The sequence below is a fragment of the Anastrepha ludens genome, chromosome 3 (genome assembly GCF_028408465.1).
Source record: "Anastrepha ludens isolate Willacy chromosome 3, idAnaLude1.1, whole genome shotgun sequence".
Lineage (NCBI taxonomy): Eukaryota > Metazoa > Arthropoda > Insecta > Diptera > Tephritidae > Anastrepha > Anastrepha ludens.
Window position 1 is genome coordinate 20,382,501 of NC_071499.1, and position 14,754 is coordinate 20,397,254.

Consider the following 14,754-nt stretch of genomic DNA (forward strand, 5'->3'; position numbering starts at 1 on the left):
AGAAAGTCATGGGGACTGCCCGATCACCCGGTCATGCTTCTACGTCGTCGCTCCCGCCGAATATTCACGCTGCGAAGGTTATGCCATGTATTTGGTGGGGGCAAGTTGGTGTTATTTATTATGAACTGCTAAAACCAAGCGAAACCATTACTGGGGATCGGTATCGACTTCAATTGATGCGATTGAGCCGAGCACTGCGCGAGAAGCGGCCGCAATACGCGGAGTCGCATGAAAAAGTGATTTTACAGCATAACAACGCTCGGCCTTACGTTGCCAAACCCATTAAAACGTACCTGGAAACACTGAAATGGGAAATCCTACCCCACTCGCCATATTCTCCAGATTTTACGCCGTCCGCTTATCACCTGTTCCGATCGATGGCACATGGTCTAGCTGACCAGCAGTTCCATTCATATGAAGACATCAAAAAACGGCGTGATCCGTGGATAGACTCAAGAAATGAACACTTTTACCGCGACGGTGTACGGGATCTACCAGAAAGATGGAAAAAAGTAGTAGCCAGCGATGGGTAATACTCTCAATGATTCACTTGTAACCATTTTTTCAGAGTAAAGTTGTATTTTCATAAAAAAAAACAGCGAGAAATTAGTTGCGCACCTAATACGTCAGCGAATATCTAAAGTAAATGAGAGTAAAGATCATAGAAAGATAAAGTGGAATGCCCTGGAAATGCACAAGAACGAAATTACGAAAAAGTAATACAGAGAATCTTTGGAAACAAATATATGTTAAATACTATTGTTAACAAGCCAAATGAAAGAAGCGAAGTAAGTATCGACTAGAACGAACTAAAAACCCTTATTATTAACACTGTAAAAACACGAACGGTGAAAGGAGATCAGAAACAAATGAATGGTACAATGAGGATTGCCGCAAAGCAAATATTATGAAGCAACAAGCGAGAAAAGCGTACGTGGAAAGATGTTCGAGAGCAAACTTTCTTGAATACCAAAATAAGAGAAAATAAGCCAAAAAGATAATAAGGACAAGGAAAAACTATAAATGAAACAACAGATTGAACAAATTGAGAGAGACTTCGCCAACAAAAATATCATATCCATATACCAAAGTCTAAAAAGACAGACAAAAGCTTTCCAACCAAGAACCAACGTTTGTAAGGACAAAAATGAAAATGTTATGAGTGACAAGCAGCAAGTAATAGAAAGATGAAACAACATTTCACCGAGCTCCTCAACGAAAGTCATAGGAATGATAACGATATTAACAATAAAAGAGAGGAGATCCATACAGCTGAAATATTGATTGACGGACCTAGTAGAATTGAATTAACCACAGCAATAAATAAATTAAAAAATAACAAATCAGGTGGTGAAGACAGAGTCCCGGCAGAGCTCATAAAATATGGAGGGCCTTGCACAAGCAAATACAGAATCTTGTAAAAACCATTTTGGAAAATAATCAAATACCTAATGAATGGCTAACAAGTGTAATAGTGCCAATACATAAGAAGGGCAATAAGACTGAATGTCGAAATTATCGAGGAATATCGCTATTGAACGTTGGTTACAAAGTGTTCACAAATATTGTGTACCAGCGTATCAAAGTTTATGCTGAGGAAATAATAGATGAATACCAGTGTGGTTTTAGAAGCAGTCGATCGGCAATTGATCGATTTTCCTGGTAAGCCAAGTTTTTGAAAAATTTTTCGAGCATAACATTGATATATTTTGCCTATTTATTGGTTTTAAACAAGCGTTTGATAGTCTTGACAGAAAGCAAATCAAACACTGTTTCCAAAAACTTGGCGTTTCGTTGTAACTGATTGAACTGGTTCTTTGCACGTTAAAGAATACTGTAAGCAAGGTGCTAGTACAAGGCGAAATGTCTGAACCCTTCCAGGTCCTGTCTGGTGTTAAACAAGGAGACGCATTGTCGGCCCTGATTTTCAACCTTATGTTGGATACAGTTGTAAAAGAAATTAACTTGTCCGGAACAATATTTGAGAAAGATTTTCAAATATGTGCTTATGCTGAAGACGTTCTCATCATGGCAAAAAACAAAAACAAAATATGTAGTTCGCATATTCAAGCTGCTAGAAACAAAAGCAAAAATTATAGGACCTACTGTCAAGGCCGAAAAAACTAAGTTTATGCTTCGCTCAGCGCGTAATATGGATGCCAACAATCTAGCCATAGATGATTTTGTTTTTGAAAGTGTAAATGAATTCAAATACTTAGGATTCGTTCTATTAGCTAGTAAAGACACATCAATTGCAATAGATGAAAGAATTAAATCTGCGAATCACGAATGCAGAAACTCAAGATGCATAAAACTTTGCTACGTCCGGTTCTTTCTTATGGTGCTGAAATCTGGACACTGAAAGCTAATGATACAAACCAGCTATTGCGAATTGAAAGATCCATAATGTGAAAAACCTACGGTCCTATTCGGCTTGAAAACAGCACGTATCGCATCCGTTATAACAACGAAATTGAAAACCTGAAACTGGTGGTGAAAATGTAATACGTTTTAGTAAAGCGCAGCGAATTAAATGGATTGGCCACATCATAAGAATGCCCAACGAAAGAATCAAAAAAAGGGTGTTTATTTTGCATCCAATTGGAGGAAGACAGAGAGGCCGACCAAGAAAGAGATGGCTTGATGACGTAAAAGTAGACTTAAAAGCGATGGACGTTCGTAATTGGAGAAATCAAAATTAAGGCTGTAAGGTATCTCCTTTGATTTCATATATACGAGGGGGGTTCACTAAGTACCCGTGTTAGAAATCGCGACATCATTTTTTCGAAAAAAAATTGTATTCTTCAACATAGTCCTCTTTTAGAAAGATTCACTTCTCCCAACGCTTCGGCCGCTTTTTAACCGCTCCAAAAACTAAAATTTATCGAACTCTCCAAAATACGCCTCTGTCTCGCCGCTGACTTCTTCGTTTGAACTAAATATTTTTGCCGCGAGCCAATTCTTCATGTTAGGGTACAAGAAAAAGTTGCAGGGAGCCAGATCGAGTGAATAACGGGGGGTGCGGCAGCAATTCATAACGCAATTCATGCAATTTGGCGGCGACAACTCCGGATGAATGTGCGCGTGCGTTATCGTGGTAAAACAGCACCTTCTTTTCCGTCAAATGTGGTCGTGTCTCCTTCAATCAAATTTTGTGGACGAGGTCTAATAACTCACTGTAGTAGTGTCCAGCGATCGTTCTTACTTTTTCTAGAACATCCATGAGAATGACGCCGTACGCATCTCAAAACATCGTAACCATGACATTTCCGACCGATGGGACTGTCTTCGCCTTCTTTTGAGTAAATTCACCGGGAGAAATCAATTGTTTTTTAATTGTAGCTTAGTTTCTGGTGTGTAATGATGAAATACTGACGCACTGCTTTCAAGTTAACAGCCGCATCCGCATCCTCTTTTGATTCACAACATTCTTAATAATATGACCACATCTGTATGACATCCGCACATAGCAGATATATAGTTATACGCTTTTTATGTAAATATCTGCGACTCGCGCACAGTGAAATAATATTTACACTTTGCCTAAAGCCGCTATCTGTTCCAATTGAAAGTGCGAATGAAAACCCCCTTAAAAGCACCATTGCCGCAACATTTTTCACAGTCCCACTTTTGGTGCTCTACCAGTCATACGGAATCGCAAACACACAAAAAAATAATTAGTTAAGAGTTGAAAATGCAGTTGAAGTTCACCTTCCTCGCTTTTTTGTTGGCGACATTTGAAATCATTTCCGCCACGAATTATTGCGACAGCTCCTTGTGCAGCTCCAGCAAGCATATCGCATGCAACAACAATGGGGTAAGGATACTTCGAAATACTTAAAGCCCAAAGTGCGCATATTTAATTTAACTAAACATTTTAAACTCGAAATTTAACAGAACTTCGCGTCCTCCTGCAAAAGTCCCAGCTTGGTTACTCTAACACAGGCAAATCGGAATGCGATTGTCAATGCGCACAATGTCAAGCGTAATTTAGTGGCTGGCGGCGAGACGAATTTGAAGCCGGCTTGCCGTATGGCCACCATGCAATGGGATGACGAATTGGCCGCTTTGGCTGCGCTGAATGTCAAACAATGCCAAATGAAACACGATGCCTGCCACAATACCGATGCTTTCAAATATTCGGGCCAGAATCTAGCTTGGATCACTTTCTATGGTACACCCGACGTTGCGAAATTGGCGCAACACTCGATCGATATGTGGTATAATGAAATTAAGGACACCAAAATGGCTTACATAAATGCATATCCAAATAATTATCAGGGCCTGTGAGTATTTGAGCATTTGAAAATAATTTAAAAACAAATTTGTCTAACAAATATTTCTTAAATATTTTTAGTACTATTGGCCACTTTACCGTCATGGTGGCGGATCGAAATATTCGTGTGGGATGCGCTGCTTCCACCTACGCAGTATCGGGCAAGTCGTACAAGGCGTTCCTTATGGCTTGTAACTATGCAACTACGAATATGATCAATTTCCCAATATACAAAGCCTGTGCGACTGCAGCTTCGAATTGTGAGAAGGGCACCAATGCAGACTTTCAAAATCTTTGTTCTAAATCTGAAGTATTTGCTGTAAATAAATGGTTCTAAGAACAGAGAAAACCATGTATGTATGTATTAAGGGATATATGTGTGTATAAGATGGAGCTGCGCTCATGGCCTTAGACAGCCCTCCCAACCACTTCAAGGGCATTTGAATCCTGTAGATCTAGGCCGAACTATGTCGGTAGACATAACAGTGCGTTACAAAAACGAACTTTTTTCTGCCCTATGAACCAAATATATATTACTTTTTCGGATTTTTATGTATAAAATATAGAGCTCGTAGTTCGCCTGTGTGAAAAACTTTGGATCAATTTTTAATCCTTTTTCCGTTATCCAATCGCGCTGAATTTCTGCAGGCAGACTCGTGGAAATGTTTTTATTATGTAAAATTAAAAAAAAAAATTTTATCATTTCTCAGATTTTCTTGAACTATTTTTTTCCAAAAAAAAATTTTTTTTCTAAATTTCCGGCATAACTTGAAGGGACTCCAAATTTTTAAACAACTTATTAACCTTTAATTTATTGTTTCATACAACACACTCTGTGCCGTTTGTGTGTTTGTTACAGTTCCGGAAGTTCCGATCATCTGACAGTTGCACTACTAGGAGACGTATACTTTGACAATTGTTTTAAGTTCTGTTGCACGAAAACTTTTTTCTGTATATTTCATCTTACGAAAAATGCAGTGCCCGACTCGAAATAACTTTTGTTACGTTTGTGGCTTATTCGCACCAAGTAAAAATTTTAAAAATATTACAAAAACAGTGGTTAATTCGTTTCAGAAAATATTCAAGACTGCTTATGTTCCTTACTTGTGGTATACTCCGGAAGTCGTGTGCGACGATTGCTATAGAAATTTATGCAAGTTTACTGATGGAAGGTCAACAATAAAGTACTGTGTACCAACAATTTGGGTACCACGTACGGAGCACTGCAGTGAATTGTGCTCCTTTTGCGTAACTTTTACTCAAACTAAAGGGTACCAATACTTTCGCCGCAACAAAATTCGCTACGCTAATGTAGAATCGGTTATTCCAGCGGTTCTGTACTCACCAGAAGAACGTATAGCGGCTTCAATGGAGATTTTTGATGATGTTCGAATTAAGGGATGGAGAACCAACAGTAGCACCAACAATGCTATCAACATTTCTTGCATCAAATGCGAGATGCGGGGAACCAGAAGTATCATAATTTGTACCAACACCCAGTGAACTTGGGACTGCAGTGCTGCATTTAGTAACGCAAGCCGACTTCAATGACCTTGTACGAGAAGGAAATTTGTGAAAGAGAACAGCCGAACTCTTTGCATCACGCTTTAAGCAGTGGAATATAGTGGCTGCTGATTTTAAAATAACAGCCGCTCGTGATCGACGTAGCAGTATTCCATATGACGAATTTTTTAAATTGCATGAAGATCGGGAAAAAAACCTGGCTTATTGTTGTGATATTGATTCGATGTTTGAAAAAATTGGTTACCCTCATATTTCAGAGGAGGAGGAGTTTTATATCTCTGTTGTAATGCGGAGTGAAATACCTTTCTCTTGATACCCACATCGACATATCTCATGCAATTTTTTTTTTTAATTTCGAACAGGTGGAAACATTGTCAGTAGCAACACCTAAGTGAAAAGTCTAGAAATGTGATACACTATCTGTGTGCCCAATTTCATTCAAATCCGTTAAGCTAATCCTGAGATCGTGTGGCTATACAGATATGCATACAAGAATTGCTCGTTTAAAGTTATAAAATACAAAAAAAAAAAATTGTGACGTGTACATGAAAATCGCCGTTACTCGTGTATTTTTATTTTTTATCCCCTTTCGGAAAAAGTATATTTGGTTCATAAGACAGAATGTGTGTAACGCGGTGTAATAGGCTGATGCTAACATGGGTCCCAGTACATGTGCGTATCGCGGGTAACGAGACCGCTGACTCTTTAACTAGGATGGGCTCTAAGGGCTCTTCTGGGCACGGCTGTCGCCGATCCTCCGGTCATTAAGCAGAAGGGTCTGTAGGTAGCTGGTTGGACTGATGACGGGCCACTTTCTATGGGCACAAGGAAAATGTAGGCAACTCAGACGGGATAAGACTGCGGACGACTTTCTGCGCGTCTGCCCCGCCTTCGCTTGAATCAGGTTTGACGTCTTTGGTACTGATGAGTTAAAAAGCGACCACCTTGGGTCCTTAGCACCAGATGATCTACTTAGATTTCTTCGGAGGTCGAGTAGATTTATAGAAAACTAAAAAGGGAATCCGAGTGCAGTACAATGGTAGTGTACTTGCTGAGAAAAAAACAAAAAAGTAATAATGCTTGAAGGGATTGAATTTGCTACATCCAGATAATTTATAGAAGAGTAATCACTATAGTTAGTGGCCGAAGTAGCCGAAGTTATATTGGTGACAGAAACAGTAGCCGGTGGAACAGAAGATTTGCTGGATCTGAAATGCTTCTTCATGTTACTTTCGAAGTAGCGCCAATCGTTTAAAAGATCGCTGAAAAAAAGGATTCCACTTTGTTATTTAATTTTTTTAATAATATTTTTTTTTAATAAATGTTTTTTCAATAATTTTTTTGTAGCTAATTTGTTTTTTTGTTCATTTTTTAATAATTTTTTTTAATATATTTTTTTAATTAATTTTTTTATGAAGCAGTATTTCCGCGCAGAGAAAGAAAAACTCGTGTCGATGTAATTCACGTTTTTATTCTAACTGCCGTTTTTACATTTTTTGTCATCGCCTACTATCTAATGTTTAATAAGTACAAAGTTCTTTTGGCATCGCCTACTATCTAACGTATAATTGTACAAGTATAAAGTTCCATGTAAGTGAAGTACAATTGTTCGTATAAGAGACCAGGATTGGTTTGCAGAGTTGTATTTAGAATTCAACAAACGCCCCTTCAAACCAAGCCTGTGCACTTAAAAATTCAAGTTTACATTTCAATATTCATTAAGTTACAATTCTCAATATGCTTCTGCTTCCCCAATGCTTTGGTACGTATGTCGGCTGCATTCTCATTTGTCGGAACATACTCGACCTCAATTTGTCCGCATTCGTGTTTCTCTCGTATATAATGGTATCGAATGTCGATGTGTTTGCTTCGTTTCTGCACCATGGGATTTTTCACCATAAATTGCGCACTCTGGATGTCACACAAAATCAAAGTAGGGCCTCTTGTATATTCCAGGTAACCCAACTCATTCAACAGACCACGAAGAAAAACTATTTCTTTAGTACCTTGGCATAATGCTATGTACTCAGCTTCCATCGAACTTAACGCAACCACAGACTGCTTTCGCGACTCCCAAGCTATTGCTCCACCAGCCATTGTAACAAAATAACCTGTATAGGACTTCCTGTCCAAGCTGTCGCTACCCCAGTCAGCGTCTGTGAAACACACAAAATTCTCAAAATTAGCAGAAAAAGTTAATTTACCATAAGGTGTTTTCTTCAAATATCGAAGAACGTATTTTGCCGCCGGCATGTGCTCTGTATGCGGATGTGAGTTATATTGAGATAACTTTGACACCACATGTGCAATATCCGGACGAGATATGACAGCCAGATACATCAGCCCGCCAATAAGACTTTGGTAGTCCTTCGCCTTCAAGTCACTGCACTGCTTGTCACATTTATGAAGCACCGTTTCTGGAGCCCATGGAGTTGCCGCTGGTTTACAATCTTCTATGCCCCATTGTTGAAGAAGTTGCTCGACATATCGCTTCTGATGTATAGTGATGTCACCTCGATCACCATCCCGTTCAACTTCCATCCCCAAATAAAATGATATCTGCCCGCGATCGACCGCTTCAATGTATTGATTCAACGCTTCTATTATACTCCGCATCTCATGCTTGTTTGAGCATGCCAAGATCATATCGTCTACGTAGAGAGCAATAATGCTAACATTTGCATTACCACGACGAATATAAACCGATGGGTCCGACTTGCACCTTACGAATCCCATCTTCAGCAATATTTGCGTAACTTTCCGGTTCCATTCCCGACCAGCTTGCTTCAGGCCATATAAGGCCTTTTTAAGTCTGCATACCTTATTAGCATTTTTCGAATCTCCAAACATGGGTGGCTGACACATATAAACCGTCTCCTCCAAATCGCCGTTCAAGTATGCAGCAACAATGTCTATGTGGTTAACCAGCAACTTGTGTTTCGCGGCCAATGCCAAAATTAGACGAATTGTTGAATGACGTACCACCGGAGCAAATGTTTCGCAGTAATCCACGTTGTATTTTTGTGCGCACCCCATCGCAACTAGCCTCGCCTTAAACTTCTCAATTGAGCCATCCGGATTACGTTTTATTGCGAAAACCCATTTACAGCCGATAACATTTTTATGAGCTGGTCGATCCACCAAGTCCCATGTTGCGTTCCGCACCAACGATTCATACTCTACTCTCATTGCCTCTTTCCACCTGTCAGCATCTTTAGAGTTTAGCGCCTCACTGACCGTGTTCGGATTTTCAATAACAGAGTTCAGCATCTCCGGACCAGCCTCTGTACAATAGACTTTTCTCGGCCTTCCTACACCTCCTGTACGCACCATTTTTGGCCTTCCTCGCGTCCTCTTGTTATTGTTTACAGCAACAGCCTCCTCGTAATCAGACTCAGTCTCAGCTCTTTCATGTTCTTCACGCTCGCTATATTTCACATAAGGCTTACTATGGATTTTGCATACCGCGCATGTAAAGCATTCAATGTTTTTTGAAATTTTAAAGTTCAAACCATTTACCATATTCATTCTTGAAAGTTTATTTAAATCACTTGTATTTATGTGACCAAACCGCCTATGCCAATCACTCGCGTCATCACTAACCCCATTTACACAGTCCGCACTTTTGTTCACTAAAACGTTAGCAACATATATGCCATTTTCCAATGCACCAGTAAGAATTGTTTTTTTGTTTTTGTTTTGCATTATGGCATTATTTTCTGTAAATGTGATGACATTTCCACTCTCTGCAGCTTTAGCGATTGAAAACAAATTGGAATGTAGATCAGGTACATACCAAACGTCTCTCAAATTAACAGTTGTGTACTTTGTTTTCAGATTAACCGTGCCCTTTCCGCGTGCATAAACGCAAGCACCTGAAGCTAAAACTATTCTATGTTTTACACAAACAAGAGAACTAAACAATTTAGCATCTTTGCACATGTGAGACGTTGCGCCACTGTCGATTATCCAAGTCTCGCTCAAATTCTCCTCTTTCTCTACAAACGACCAAGCTTTATCATCTACGAGTGAATTATTTGATTGAAAACTGCACTGAGAACGTAGATGACCTCTCCGTCCACACTTAAAGCACTTTATGTTGTTGTTGTTGTACCTACTGAAAGTTTTGCTTTCGTTCGCTGTTCCATTTTCCTTTTGTCTTGTTCTGCTACTGCTACCGCCGCCAGCGCCTCTGCCACTACCGACACCAATCTCAGTCCTTACGCCTCTGTCGCCGCTGCTTTTAGTTCGAAAAAATCCAACGCGTTTTTTCGATTCGTTTGCCGAAAAAGCCGTTTCTGCGCTACTGCATTTGTCGTCGTGCCTTTGCTCCTCTTCCAGAATCTTCGCGACGAGATTATCCAATTTCGGCAATGCGTCCCTGCTCTCGATTGCCACCACAAAATTCTCCATTTCGTCTGGTAATGAGCAAAGCATCAAAATTGATAAAAAGTCGTCCTCCATGGATATGCCAACTTCTTTTAAGTCATCTACAATACAGCAGAACTCCTTCAATTGAGCTGAAAACTTCTCGCTGCGTCTGAATTGAAATCGGATCAGTTTTTTAAATAGGTTAACTTTTCTACACGCTGTATCTGCTTTGTAGAGCGCGTTCAACGTGTCCCATGCACTTTTTGCTGTGGTACAGTTTTTAATATGTATCAGCTCACTTGGCTTGACGCTCAATGTTATAGTAGCGAGAGCCTTTCTGTCGCATACTATCCAGATGGTCTTTCCAGGCTCCTCCTCCGGACACTTATCAACGACTGCACTCCACAAATCTAGAGTAATCAGTAAACTCTTTAACTGAATACACCAAGTGGTATAATTTTCCCCACTTAATTTTTCGATGTTGGCTAAAGCGTTAGCCATTTTACCGCGACTATTGCTTTTAACACCGGATAAGCAAATCAACCGAATTATTACAACTTCTATTTATGTATGTTGACCGTGAACTTAGAAACCCAAATCGATACCTGGGCCCATAACCATTTCTCGTAAGGTGTAACTGCACCTAAAACTTTCGTAGGACACCTGTTTCTAATATATACCGCCGTGCTTACCGCTTCAACCCACAATGATTGTGGCATTTTAGAAGAGCTTAATAAGCATCGCGCCATTTCTACCAAAGTTCTGTTGGCTCTTTCAGCCACACCGTTTTGTTGAGGGCTGTACGGCACAGTGGTTTGATGCCGAATGCCTTTTTCTCGTAACCAATTTTTAAACTGAGAGTTGACGAATTCTCTCCCATTGTCACTACGAATGGTTTTTATTTTACGGCCAGTCTGCTTCTCCGCGGTCGCAGCAAAAATTTTAAACATATCAAACGCTTCGGATTTTCTTTTTAGAAAATACACTGCATTATATCGCGAGTAATCATCTATAAATGATATAAAATACGATGCACCGCCAACCGAATTCACACCCATAGGCCCGCACAAGTCCGTATGTACAAGTTCTAATACACTTTTTGTATAAATGCCGTTTTTACATTTTTTGTCATCGCCTACTATCTAATGTTTAATAAGTACAAAGTTCTTTTGGCATCGCCTACTATCTAACGTATAATTGTACAAGTATAAAGTTCCATGTAAGTGAAGTACAATTGTTCGTATAAGAGACCAGGATTGGTTTGCAGAGTTGTATTTAGAATTCAACATTTTATAATAATTTTTGTTTTTAATTTATTTTTTATAAAATTTTTTTTGAAAATTTTTTTTATTTATATATTTTTTTTTAATTTTGTTTTCAATAATATTTTTAATAACTTTTTCTTTAATATTTTTTTTTTAATAATATTTTTTTTTTTGTGTTGTTGAATTACCTCTTATTAAATAATTAGTTTTTTATCATTTTTTATAAATGTTTTTTTTTATAAATTTTTTTTAATAATGTTTTTTTTATTAAATTTTTTATACTTTTTTTTTAATAATCTTTTTTTTTATTTAATTTTGTATGTTTTTTTTTTTAATAATTTTTTTTAATATGTTTTCTAATTCATTTTTTTTCTATTTCTTTTATAATAATTTTTCTTTGTAATTATTGTTTTTTTGATAATTTTTTTTTAATAAATTTTTTTAATAATTTTTTCAAATTAATTTTTTTAATAATATTTTTAATAACTTTTTGTTTTAAAAATTTTTTTAAATATTTTTTCAATAATTTTGTCTTGTTAAATTACCTTTTTTTAATTAATTCGTTTTTTATCATTTTTTACATATGTTTTTTTTCAATAAATGGTTTTCAGTAATTTTTTTTATTAAATTTTTTTTTAATAATCTTTTTTTTATTTAATTTTTTTATTTTTTTTTTTTAATTATTTTTTTTAATATGTTTTCTAATTCATTTTTTCTATTTCTTTTATAATAATTTTTCTTTGTAATTATTGTTTTTTTAGTAATTTTTTTTTTACTTAATTTTTTTAATAATTTTTAATAATATTTTTTTCAAAAATTTTGTTATGTTAAATTACCTTTTTTTTATCATTTTTTACATATGTTTTTGTTTTCTATAAATGATTTCAGTAAATTTTTTTTTCATTAAATTTTTTTATATTTTGTTTTAGTAATATTTTTTTATTAAATTTTTTTTTTAATAATTTTTTTTTTAATAAATTTTTTTTAATGTTTTTTTAATAAATTTTTTTTTAATAAATTCTTTTATAACAATTTTTGTTTTTAACTTTTTTTTTCTAATAAATTTTTTAAATAAATTTTTGTAATAAATTTGGTTTTCATTAATATTTATAACTTTTTTTTTATTATTTTTTTCAATACTTTTGTTTTGTTAAATTGTCTTTCTTTAATTAATTAGTTGTTTATCATTTTTTACATATAAATTTTTTTTTAATAAATTTGTTTTTGAATTAATTCTTTTTATTAATGTTTTTTTTTTTTTAATTTAGTTTTTTAGTTAATTTTTTTTAAGTTTCTTTGTTTAATAATTTTTTGTATTTATATTAATTTTTTTTTTCACAAGAAATCCGTGTTTATATGGAATGATATGAGTTTGGTTTAATATGGTATTTTTCAATAGTTTTCATGTCCATTCTTCATGCTATTTTATCACGAATAAAACCTTGGTATAATAAAAAGCAAGTTTTAAGCAAAAAATTGCGCTGATTTGAAAAAAGGATACCATTTTTTCAATTAATTTTTTTTAATACATTTTTTTTAAATAATTTTTTTTTTATTACTTTTTTTTAATTACTTAGTTTTTTTATATTGTTTTTTTTTACAAAATTTTTCTTTTAAGAATTTTTTTTTTAATATTTTTTTTTATATTATTTTTTCTGTTTTTTTTACATTTTTTTGTTTTAATTTATTTTTTTAAATTTATTTTATTTTTCCCCAAGAAATTCAGAGTATTTTGTTTAACTTTGTACGCTTAATGAAGAACAAAAGAAAAGAAAAGAAAACTAATTTTTTAACCTATTTTATATTCAAATATATTATATAATATTGTACCGTTACCCTAAGCCGGGCTAGTATGATACCTACGTGTCACGTACTCAGGTATCAGTCTTCAGAAAACATACCAGCACGTGCCCCCCACATAATGCATTAATATACTGTCTACAGCCATAGAAGTTATACTATTTTAGGGTAAATATTTGCAAGTTCGTGCGTATTCAATCAACATTTATACCTTGACACTTTAGAATCAACTATTTCAGCAGCATTTTGCACAGTCCAACTTTGGGTGCTCTACCAGACATACGGAAGCGCAAGCATACAAATAAATAATCAGTTAAATAAATAAGTAAAATAATTTAAAATGCAGTTCCAAATCACGTTCTTCGTTTTTTGGTTAACGACATTTGGAATCGTTTCTGCCACGATTTACTGTAACAAAACCTTGTGCAGCTCGGGCACGCATATGCAATTGAGCAAGTCATACAAAGTTTCGTCGATTTGTGGTATGCGGAAATTAAGGATACCACAATGGATGATATAAATAAGTATCCAAATGATAATCAGGGCTCGTGAGTATTTGGGCATTTGAAATTACAATTCATTCATTCGTCTAACGAAAATATTTCTACACTTTTTTTAGTGCTATTGGAATCTTTACCGTTATGGTGGCGGATCGAAATATTCGGGTAGGATGCGCTGCAGCCACATACACAGTAGCGAATCAGAGAAATCCAGCGTGTCTTGTCGCATGCAACTATGCTACAACGAATAGGGTCGGGTTCCCAATTTACAAATCATGCCCGACTCCTGGTTCGGATTGTAAGAATGGAGACCCACGAACTGTGCCAACTACCGTGTGATAAGCCTACGCAAACAAGGTCCTATCAACCGTACTTTGTAAAAAGCTGAAACCCCTCGTCAACAAACTGATTGGGTCTTATCAGTGTGGTTTCAGGAATGGTAAATCTACCACCGACCACATTTTCACAATACGCCAAATCCTGGAGAAGACCCAAGGGAGACGCAGATCGACACCTACCATCTTTTTCTAGATTACAAAGCTGGATGCAACAGCACGAAAAGGGATCACCTGTATGTCGCCATGTCTGAATTTGGCATTCCCACAAAGCTCATCCGGCTTTGCAGGATGAGCCTAACAAACACTACCAGCGCAATGAGAATTGGCAAAGATCTTTCGGCGCCATTTTAAACGAAACGGGGTTTCATGGAATTTTTTCAATTTGATGATTTAGAAAATTATTCGCGCCGATGCAGAAAATTATTTGACATCTCCGGCACTATTTCCTGTAAAAGTGTCTCGCTTACACGACATCGTTCGCATTGGTCAAAAGGCAGTCAATGCAACTTTCTCCAGTTTTGAAAAATAATCCCGTCGACTGGATCTTCCGGTAAACGAGGGCAAGACAAAGTACCTTGTGTCAACAACCAAAAAGTCTGCGCGTACTGGACAGCAGGTTGCGATTGACAATTACAAGTCAAGGACTTATCAATCTAGGTTCCAGCACTAGCACCAACAAC

General features: G+C 36.3%; 1 protein-coding gene across 1 annotated transcript; it reads left to right on the forward strand.

The window, feature by feature from the left end:
- Nucleotides 1–3,601: 3,601 nt before the first annotated feature.
- LOC128857105 (antigen 5 like allergen Cul n 1-like) lies at nt 3,602–4,625 on the forward strand. Its single transcript, XM_054092681.1, has 3 exons — nt 3,602–3,817; nt 3,898–4,286; nt 4,358–4,625. Exons 1-3 carry the CDS (start codon nt 3,695–3,697, stop codon nt 4,611–4,613), a joined length of 768 nt encoding a protein of 255 aa, XP_053948656.1. The 5' UTR covers nt 3,602–3,694; the 3' UTR covers nt 4,614–4,625.
- The last annotated feature ends 10,129 nt before the right edge of the window (nt 4,626–14,754 follow it).

Bases quoted from the DNA above. Each gene is read 5' to 3' on its own strand.
- LOC128857105 (XM_054092681.1), top strand. From the start codon at position 3,695: ATGCAGTTGAAGTTCACCTTCCTCGCTTTTTTGTTGGCGACATTTGAA. The intron at 3,818-3,897 runs GTAAGGATACTT...GAAATTTAACAG, and splicing joins TCGCATGCAACAACAATGGG to AACTTCGCGTCCTCCTGCAA. The intron at 4,287-4,357 runs GTGAGTATTTGA...AAATATTTTTAG, and splicing joins CCAAATAATTATCAGGGCCT to TACTATTGGCCACTTTACCG.